General features: G+C 48.8%; 5 protein-coding genes across 5 annotated transcripts in view; 3 read left to right on the top strand and 2 right to left on the bottom strand.

Annotated features, from left to right (window-relative positions):
• FMAN_09781 (uncharacterized protein) overlaps window positions 1-89 on the top strand; it is a gene marked incomplete at both ends in the record, with an annotated part of 783 nt that extends 694 nt beyond the window's left edge. The window contains one exon of the mRNA XM_041820384.1: window positions 1-89. This exon is cut by the window's left edge and continues 694 nt beyond it. Coding sequence (XP_041686269.1) covers window positions 1-89 — 89 coding nt within the window.
• A 1589-nt stretch (window positions 90-1678) lies between these two features.
• FMAN_09782 (uncharacterized protein) lies at window positions 1679-2592 on the bottom strand (the record flags this gene model as incomplete). The annotated part of the gene is made up of 2 exons (XM_041820383.1): window positions 1679-2501; window positions 2552-2592. 2 exons carry the CDS (start codon window positions 2590-2592, stop codon window positions 1679-1681), a joined length of 864 nt encoding a protein of 287 aa, XP_041686268.1.
• A 1675-nt stretch (window positions 2593-4267) lies between these two features.
• On the top strand, window positions 4268-4966 carry FMAN_16187 (uncharacterized protein; the record flags this gene model as incomplete). The annotated part of the gene is made up of 1 exon (XM_041820382.1): window positions 4268-4966. The coding sequence occupies one exon, from the start codon at window positions 4268-4270 to the stop codon at window positions 4964-4966; it is 699 nt and encodes a 232-aa protein (XP_041686267.1).
• A 240-nt stretch (window positions 4967-5206) lies between these two features.
• Window positions 5207-7492, bottom strand: FMAN_09780 (uncharacterized protein; the record flags this gene model as incomplete). The annotated part of the gene is made up of 4 exons (XM_041820381.1): window positions 5207-6243; window positions 6331-6683; window positions 6751-7253; window positions 7343-7492. 4 exons carry the CDS (start codon window positions 7490-7492, stop codon window positions 5207-5209), a joined length of 2043 nt encoding a protein of 680 aa, XP_041686266.1.
• Window positions 7493-8472: 980 nt separating this feature from the next.
• Window positions 8473-9173, top strand: FMAN_09779 (uncharacterized protein; the record flags this gene model as incomplete). Its single annotated transcript, XM_041820380.1, has 2 exons — window positions 8473-8577; window positions 8670-9173. The coding sequence occupies 2 exons, from the start codon at window positions 8473-8475 to the stop codon at window positions 9171-9173; spliced, it is 609 nt and encodes a 202-aa protein (XP_041686265.1).
• Between the last annotated feature and the right edge of the window lie 1073 nt (window positions 9174-10246).

Below are 10246 nucleotides of genomic sequence, written 5' to 3'. Positions count from 1 at the left end.
CGAAAAAACATAGTCTGACTTCCTTAGGGGTTCGAGCCAAGTTGCAATGCCTCTTCCATATCAAAAGTTCCAAGGAACAGCTTGGATGAGAGGCATACACTTCATTTTAGGATGGCAGACCGACCGAATGCATATAGAATTGCCGTTCAGGGTCTCATGTGCTTGGCTTGGAATTGCCTCCATTTGGCTCAGCCTAGTACTCTGGAGGGGGGCAGGGGGGGATTKGGGGACTGCTTTTGCATTCGCGCAAGTTGTTGCAGCATCCGTTGCGATCATCGTTACATATGTACGATCGTAGATGGTTTGAGAGTAGCTGCTGGCCACAGACCAAGTCAGCGAAGAGGATGAAGTAGTTCTTCATGATTTCGATTAGGGGGTTACTAATACTGTAAGCCTTCCGCGCTACAAAGGAAGCACTCAAAGCTGCTTACTGTATTGATTACCTCAGTCACGCCTTCGCTACTCGTAAAGAAGAACCTTACTCCTTGCTCCATAATCTATTCTGATTATCCCCTCACAGCACCCATAAGCTTCCCTCTACTAGTAGTAGGCCTATAAGCCGTAATTTTAGTTTCTAAAAGGGTTGCAGGGTAATGGGTAATCTGGTTCTGCTACTAGCAGAGGAAAGCTTATCAGAATAATGAAGCTCCTGGGTTCCTACCTACTAGTAGAGGAACGCTTACAGCCTGCGGAGATCATCAATCTGGCCCTTCTACGAGTAGACAAAAGTTTAGTTAATGCACGCGCCTATTAGTGGCCGAGGAGTAAGTAGCTGTGTAAGCTTCTCTACTCGTAGAGAGGTGAGTAATCATACAAGCCTTAGTAACCGCATAGCAGAGAGGCAAGTAATCATGTAAGCCTCTCTACTTTCTCTCCTGGTAGTAGAATCGCACAGCATAAGGCAACCTCCGTCAGCTGTCATCCTTGGTATATGACTCAAGAGCTACTAGTAGCGAATGTACGCCTGGCATGAATAATCCTGTAACCTCTTCATATCATAAGGCAATACTCCTTATTTCATTACACCTCTTCTACTAGTAGCCAGTCCTTGTGTTGGCCTCAGTAAACTGTCATCTATGTATTCAAAGAAGTGGCAGGATAATCGGTAAGCTAACTCTACTACTAGCAGAGGGAAGCTTATAAGGATAATCAACTATTTCTATGGCTATCCGGTTCATAGGCTGCTCTATAATTACTTTGATTATGCTTTATGAGCTTCTTTTAGGGCTCCTACTGCTGAGATGTTACTAGCAATCCTTGTCAAGTAAGCGCCCTGTGCGATTGCTTACATGACCAGTAAGCTTCCTCGTGACAACAAGTTCAATGACTAGTAAATTTCTAGGCATTAGCAGAGAATTGTCAGATTGACCGGTAAAAGTTTGTTTACTCGTTCACTTTTCACTAGTCAGCATGAAGTAAGTACGACTTGTCTCTTACACTTCCAATACAGAGGCCAGTCATAGGTCCACATATAAAATACCAAATATCAGCAGTTTGGTTTCTTGGTCGTTCATATAATCTTTTCCGTCAATGCCTCTTCAGCCTTCATCCGTTGATCCCCTGCACTATCGGTTTTCCCGTTCTTAAAACCGTAAGCTCTGACTATGACTTCTCTTGAGCTGGTACTCTCTGAAAAGTATAGTGACTTGGCCATCGTTCTTGGAGAGCGCAAGCTTCACTACGGGTTTCTTGATGCACCCTCATTAGAGCTAAGGACTCCCTGTTGCCATTCACCTGCCAATTCATCAAGCTCTTCCGAACGTAAGGTATCAAAGAAACTCTCAGTGTTCATACTGGGGATTGTTGCCGTCATTTCCACGCTTTCGGTGGAGTGTTCTGCTTCAGAATCTTCAGTAGGGCTTGCCCGACTCTGTGAGCACTCGACATTCTCAGGTAGCACCGGTATGAGTGCCATTGCCAAGTTGGAAGTAGCCTCGGACTTGAGCAAATAGTTGTACCCCCACTGAGCTTTCTCAGTAACCACCTCCGTCAGCTGGTTGTCGGGCGCCAAGCGGTGTGCTTGGCACAATATTGCAATTGATGTGAAAATATAGTAAGAGAGAAACAACATTCTGATCTCCTGTACCCGCAACAGCTCAATCAAGTCCCGTAAGTATTCCACCAGCGATAAGCAATGGCCGGTCACAGCACTCCTATCCTCTGGTTTGACAAAGGTCATTCCTGGCCTGGGTACCAATGGACTGATATGCGCAGTGACCTTAGCAACAAGAGTATACATCCGGTGGAATTTTCCTTCTGGTCCATCTGATTGGAGTTTCCCAGTCGAATATTTGAGATCATGTGGCAGCACTTGTTCCCACATTCGAATTCCATTCTCTAGCCACGACCGGCTGCCATCTCGACGTTCAAACACGAGTTTGAAAAGTTCAACGTGAGCCACAACTCGCTGGAGAGTTAGATTTTGCCATAGATATGGACGCCTCACGGAACAGCAGGTTCGATCCATAACTCTCGGTTGAGACAGAAGAATTGCGATCTCCCTGGATCCTTTATTAGCTTGTAGCGAGAACCTGGCAGTGCTTGAACTCACAGATCCCACTCTGCCATATACAGCCATATTTTCCTCTTCATCTCGATTTCGACGTTGATTCCTGAACCAGCTGGTTCTTGATGAATTCCTGATTAGTCCGTATTAATTTAGCAACCAACTTGGTCATGCTAACCTAGCTGAACGGCCATTAACCATGCAGAGCTTAGCACTGTCCGACACGTGGTCAGATGCCCTTCACATCTATGCCAGAAGCAGGCATACATCATTCGCTGCAAACCAAAATTCGACGCTTTATCGTACATCGCGCAATACAATGATTCAGCTGCATTGTGAAATCGCTTTCCAGGTGACCCCTGCTCTAAGGGGAATGCCTGCTGTGCTGCACAGGCCAAAATCTCCAATAAGAGACAAGTCCAGTGCAGGTCGATTGTACCCCTGGTCAAGCGTGCAGCCCACCAGTCGGAGTATTGCTTGACAAACGAAGTTAGGTGGACGATGTCACAGTGAATGTGGACCTTCTTAGTGAACACCTGCACCAGAACATCTCGTGCCAAACATCAGTTAATAGTTCTGACAAGCACAGGTCACCCTACCGGCATCATTCTTAGATATTGTTGGGATCAGGGCACTCAACGGGTGAGGCGAACTCAAAGAAATCAATTGCAGCGTTCGAATCGGCTGGAAGGCCTGTCAATTCACCTCCGAGTCAAGCTTGCTGGGTGGACTTGCCTCGATTTTGTGTCCCAGCTGTCGGAGATATGAGGGACCTAATCCACAGGCCCAAGGGTTCACTGTACCTTGTACCGCGATCAAGCTGTCACAACGATAGCCTTTCTCCGTTGTATCTTCTGGCTTGCTAGGTGGATCTGAGGTGTATTTGCAGAGCATAGGAACGTTACGTTTCGTACAGCTTGCGCAAGGCCAGACCCGGTTACACTAACAGAACGTTAGAGGCCGGACATAAGAGTTCAGGTCTGCTGTCAAACTCACCTTTTGTTTCCGACGGTGACATTCGGAGCATGCATACTCGTACGTTGATCCTTGCGACAGAGACATGTGGGCGATACATTCCGAGTTCAGGACCTTGTAAATTGCCGGGAGCCGGCTGGGTTAAGTTTTTCATATCGTTTTTGCAACTGTGATGAGCAAATATTTTCGGTTTGGCATTGTGATTTGATCGCTCACTTTGACCTATCACAGACCGAAGAGTAACGATTGAGTTTACGCTCAGAATTGCCGGTGATCGTAATATGACCTGTAACAACAGTGACGTATGGCAAAGGCGGCCCCGTGTTTGCAATTCCAGGATATGGAACATCGCCCAAGGGGTGACTTGACTGTGGATCATTGGGCGCCTTTGGCGAGAGCCGAGAACAACCTCATTCGTGCGGCTAGAGTCTGTTTTGCTGGCCCCATTCTTGCCAACAACTCCAGACCGCATCAACGATGTGCCGACACATGAATCAGTTTTGGTCAGCCTAAAGCAATGGTACCACTATTAGTGCGTGAAGTCCTTTATCGACAACACCCTGGCGCTCAGGTCCCATATTAGAGCTAACCTCTGGCATTAAAGCGCTCATGGTACAGCACCAAGATCTAAGGCTCCATATTGCAGACTATCTAAGAAATTTGATCCTTACGATGGCATCGTTGCAGAGGACATATCAGGCTAACCTGCCTTGCCCCACTTGGGTTTGGTCTAACAATTCCAACGTTCAGTGTGTATTTCCCTTCCGGCAAGCTCCGTGGCTGGCGATGCAAGATCGACCTTCTAACAAGATCAGCGTCGCTAAAGACCGTTCTTGGTTCGGTGACGATTACGTTTCCCTCAATTCTGCTATTAACAGCGCGACTGGAACTCCGATTAAAGTTATCGGCATAGGTACGGTCGACCTTCCCACGAAGACATCCCCAAACCGAAACGGCCCACGCTCCCATGGCACCCTCCGTTTGACGAACGTACTGCACGCCCCTAGCATCATCTGCAACATCATCGGATCGCCCGTTCTAAATGACTACCATGTCTGCACGTCGTTTTCCAAAACCTCCTCTGGTTCCATCCGCAGGCTCTCTGATGGCCGCCTCATAGCCTATTTTAAGCCGGCGACCCAAGCCGTCCGGCTTTTCCAAGTTCGTCTCAGCGGACTCCCGGTCGGTCCCAAGGTTGGCCCTCCACCTTTGGATCCATCCACGAAATACCTACTTCGGGCGGAATGGCCGGACAGCGAAAGAAAAAAGCATGACAATGTTCAACGTCTGTTGCAGGATATAGACACAGCCGATGGGCCTCTGAAAGCGACTGAGAATGCATGGGTGAAGAAGCACTATGGGGACGAGTTCAAGTTCCTCCAGGTTCACGGTCTGAGCATCTTCAAAGAAGAAGATCGAGCGGAGGGCCGCAGCATCGTGCGCGCAATGATATCGCGCGATAACGTAGAAACCAGTGCAATCTAGTCAAATGGAGCCAGTGCAATTATATCTGTCACCTAGGTTTATGCCATATTGATCATGCGGAACACTCGAGACAACATGATGCTGTACTGGATTATGTCAACAATCAGGTTTGAGCCTTGCGCACGAGTTGTATGCGGTAGTCGATCGAGCCATATTAGTTCAACCAGATTGAATTGAGCTACCCTAACGTTCTATCTCTCACTGTGATTGACTGTATCTATTGCTCCCAACTTGTCATGCTCATCCTTTAACCATCTTTCGATGCCCCAATTTGCGCAATCGCCTTTGCTCCACTTGGCACGATGATCGCAGCGTCAACAGATGAACTGTCTGCACATGGGCCCTAAGATGGTCCATATTATGGAATTCGAGATTCTGTCCTCGGTTTTGGGTGCGACAAGCAGGGTGTGTACACACCATGTTCTCACCACGTTGCAGTGCCCTCTCGCGTTCTATCAAGTGCTGGTCATCAAAGTGGTCGTTCCTAACGGTCGGACGACAGTACGAAAGAGCACGTTCCTCGAGGGAGAGCCGCTCGTCGCCGATGCAGTCTGGGCATTGTCCGACTTGCATGAGGAGAGGAAATTGATTGAGGCTAGGCTCAGGCTCGCTGTCTGCTTCGCTAGGTTCGGTTTTGATGTGCGGTTGAGCCTGAGCCCTGACATTTTGCTGGACGCGATGCAGAGACACCATGAGTTGGATAGCTTCGATCCTTTGTTCGAGAACCTGATCCTCTGTGAGACCATCCGGCTGATGGCAGAGAATATTTGCTAGCCGGTCGCGTTCTGGTATATGCACATCGATGACAGGTTTTGTGTACTCCTCCTCTTCCTCGCCCCGTGCCTGCTGCTCAACGTCCCAAGTGGGACGGTGGTAGAAGTAATCCTCGCGATATTCTTTGACGACCTGCTTTTCGCGGTACGCCCTCTTCGTTCGGATTTTGTTGGTGAGCTGTCGGATCTCTTCCTCGTTCTCTCGGCCTTCGATGCGGTACTTGCCCCGCTTCAATTGTGCGCGTTGTTTTTCGAGCTCGACGATTTCCGGGTCTGGTGTCAGGTTGGCCCAGACTTCGTCGGGCACCATGTCTGCCGTAGCTCGAGGATCGCGCGTGAGGCTGACGTGTGCGAACAGCCGAAACAGCTGGCTCTCCTTCTCTTCTTCTAGGAACGCGTTCTGGAGGTCGAAATTCGCAATCTCGTTGAGGTACGCGCTTTGAAAGGTCATAAATCGGGGATCTTGGCGCATCATCTGATCGCGGATGGAGTCGGGTGCGTCTCCTGTGAAGAACACCGTTAGTAAAGGAAACAATGATGACATGGCGACAAACCCGGCAATTAGGTAACATGTGTTGTTCAGCTACGCACCGTTAGCCGCATTGCCAGCGCCTCTCCTAGCGAACCTAGGTGTCCATTTCCTCTCATGTCCCGCGTCAAGACTCTGTTGACCTATGTCGTCTCTGAGCTTGGAGTACAGCATGGCCTCATCAGCAGAGAGCTCCATACCACGATATCGGCGAAAGATTGGAGTCTTTAACATAGACTTCTTCCATCGGAACGGGATACAGTGCTTGAAGCGCGGTGGCTGCGATCTAAATATAACGGTTGCATCTGTCAAGCTCGGAGCATCGAATGCGTTGTCGTGGAGAGCGAGAGCAAGAATCGTGGAAACAGCACAGAAGAGTAGCTTTCTCGTGGGTGTGAAGTAGAAGATGGTACTGCTGCAATTGTTAATATACAGAACGCCCGAATGCTCGCCGTTTGGGACAACAAGCACGAGAAACTTACGGCTTGGGCTTGTTGTCAGCGCCTTTATGATGAACGAACTTGATGGCCATGGCAGGTATGCATCGTCCAGTGGCCGGGTGTCGGACGATCATCATCTGGATATCCTCGTAGCAGAGAGCCTTGGGGCGTCCGCGTCCCACGGTCTCTTGGCAGAGAAGGCCATTGAGAACCTTGGACTGTTCATCCGCAAGGACTTCCTGCTCTTCACTGCTCGCCGAAGAAGACGACTGGACTGCATTCTGACCAAAAAGTTCTTGGATGGAACCGTCCTTTGGCTTCTGACGCTCACCATCTACCAGCTCGGCCAGCCGTACGCCCGTATAGCACAGGAGTTGGTAGCAGCCAGCAAGGTTGATGCGGTGCCGTTCGCCTGGGAAGATGGTTGTATCGTATGCGATGTTAAACGTCAGGATGACTCGTAGGTTATCGGCGTTGAGTACCGGCTTGCCATCGATGTTTGGCGGGCGGTGTCCGAATCGTGGGACAAGGACGCTGCGATAATACTGGCTGCCTGTTACTAGAGCTCAATAATGGGCCTAAGCAGTGCCCTGGTGTACTGCTACAGCCAGGCAAAAAGGACTTCCCGACATACCTTGTACACTTCCTTGGTGTCTTTCCGATCCATATACTGGCCATTTACCGTCGTGTGAAGCTGTTGGAACTGGCGAATGTACTGTAGCGGGATGTCTGACAAGTTCAACATCAAAGAGTAAGCAGATAAGCAGGGTAAACGCGCTAGCATGAGGCGTCGCTATGCAGAGATGGGACCTTAGTCGCATTCTAGTCCTTAAGGTTAGCTTGAAGCCGAGTGCTTTACGATTAGATTGAATGATGTGTATAATATTAGCAATTTTTTGTGAATAAAACGTGTTTCGCTTCACTCAAAAGTTGACCTTGAACATCACGTCGTCTAAGAGCACAAACTACTGTCTGTACCAGACCAATATTGTCCTTCTTTTTGATCTCATTGCGTTACATCTTGTATCTAAGACCTTAACCTAATACTATCGATCGACCTTTGATGGCCTCGATCCTTCACAGGCCTTGATTTCATCTTCGGCTAGCTTCGGGGGATATTTTTCGTTGCCGATGCTGGCCGTTTTACCAACCCACGCCCGTGATAACGTACCCTACTGTACAACTAATAACAGTCGCTTGGTACTGACTAGTGCCTCATAAAGGCAGCTAGCTCCACTTAGTATTTAGCAGAGCTAGAAGTCCTGGAAGACGACTCTCGAGTTTGATGTATTTGTGCTCTCGGCCTCTTTTACTACATCATGATCTGAATGGGCACGGAATTCCGTGCTGCCTTGGTGTCGACCAATACCAGTGCGACCTGGTAGACGCGCGCTTCCAGATACGGATTCCAGAGGGGGCTACCCGGAAACGCGAACAGGAACCAAAATCGGGAAACAAAAGCCTGTAGGGGTAAGGCTAAATGCCAATTAAACATGTGCTCAACGAGCGCTTGATTCTAAACATTTCACCACCTGGTCGCTGGCTGGATTATGTCTCCGGAAACCCCCAAAACGCAATGCAGAAAACCGATCTCAGAATGATGCAACAGGATCCTGCTTCGTAGAACTTGCTTCGCACATTATGCGCTCTGCATTGCTCGCTACATCTATATAAATCTCGGGTCGAATTCTCACTTCCTCCTGCCTGAACTGCAGGCTCAAGTTTCTTATAATAACCACCGATAAACTGGGAAATCTTGCCATCATGACCGGGTTTCAAGCTGCAGCTAACAACGGCGCTGCGATACGGTTTGATAGCAACAGCTTAGAACCTTGGCGTTACCGACGGCTCGGACGAACAAATTTAAAAGTATGTATCACGCACTGCGAATAAGGCCGTTTGCCGATCAGGCTCGCTCTGATGAATGGGCGTGAATAGTGTTCGGAACTAATGGCTTCAAGGGAGATTCGCAGACTCGTGTAGATCGGATTTGTCACAAGCTTCTAGGCGTGGAGCCTTTGCAAACATTCAATGGGAATCACAAAAAGGTCATAGCTGACTGGAATTTGCTCAAGAGCAAGACCGATATGCCGAACCTTGACTCGAGCTCTGATCCTCGCATTATCGAATCATTTAAAGTGATTGACCTTGTACTCAGTGGGAAGGAAGGCTCGACTCTATTGCGTCGCTTGGCCTACGTCCGCTTGATGGATCTCTTCTCTTTTGTCGAAGGAGTGGTTAGGAAGGAAAGGCAGTCCAGGCGTGTGATTCGGGAGCGATACTATCGTGACGCCAGCATTGCTCTTGACATCTATATGAGCGCCCAGGAAGACACATCAAATCCTGATCGTGTCCGCAAGCAGCTTCTCGAACGGAAACGAATAGGCAGAAGCTGGAAAGAGGTATCCAGAAAATCTCCGCTGCTGGTTCTCATGTATTCAGAGGCGGCAGAATCAGTTCTGTAAGAAACATCACCTTCTTTAATAGATACATCAGCGCTGACCGCTCTTGTTTCAGAAAGGATTTTAAAGGAACAAATACCGCCACTTTAAGATTAGTGGCTTCGAAGATCATGAAAGACTGTCCGAGTGAACTTCTTTCGCGCCTACAATCTTCCGACTAGCAGCGCAGCATTGGAGTGCAGTCGGTTTGATGGAGACTAGGGAATAGTAGTAAATGGAACTCCCAAATTGTGGCCCCCAGGAGTCTTTAGGAACCACTAGATGGGGCACTGAGTTTTAAGCCCAGAGTGTCTTGTACAAGTACGATACAAAACTGGATGTGAAGGATCGCGATGTGACGGACCTCAATTTGGTAGATCTCAATGTGACGAATCTTGTTGTGACCTCGTTGTGACGGATCTCACTGTGACGGATTCTCACTGTGACGGATTCTCACTGTGACGGATTCTCATTGTGACGGATTCTCACTGTGACGGATCTTACCGTGGCGGGCTTCAGTGATGTAATGGACCTCGATGTAATGGACCTCGATGTAATGGACCTCGACGTAATGGACCTCGATATGTTGGATCTCAATATGTTGGATCTCAATGTGACAAGTCTCGTTATGACTGACCTCGTTATGATAGATCTCATTGTGGTGGAACTGAGTACCGCACATTAACGACCCCCAAGGGTCGAATGCTTGGTACCTACTCAAACGAGAATCCACCAATTTCTCACCTTTGGACTGCCCGCACGACCGAGAAGCGCCAGTCGGAGGTAGAGGAGGAGAAGGAAAGGGTACCATGATCTTCCTAGTTTTCCCATGATAGAGCTATAAGGCATATCAATGAAAAGCCGATGTTTGCTCGAGGAAGTCGTATGTATTCATTGTTTTGCTTGGTTGTGGCATAATTGAAGAAAGGGAGAGGAGAAATCGTGCCCTTGCCTAGGCTGCCCAGGGATCAACTCAGGGCGGCCTCCACTGAAGTTCGAGGTGCTACCCCGCTATGCTACGTGTGAGCGTTCCTGTGATTAGTGGATGGTCGCTAAGCCCCATCATTTGACAGGTGTACTTCGCTCCACAGGCTTCC

Source organism: Fusarium mangiferae (genome assembly GCF_900044065.1).
Source record: "Fusarium mangiferae strain MRC7560 genome assembly, contig: FMAN_scaffold011, whole genome shotgun sequence".
Lineage (NCBI taxonomy): Eukaryota > Fungi > Ascomycota > Sordariomycetes > Hypocreales > Nectriaceae > Fusarium > Fusarium mangiferae.
The sequence above is the reverse complement of the archived record's forward strand: the minus strand, read 5'-3'. Positions and strand labels throughout refer to the sequence as shown.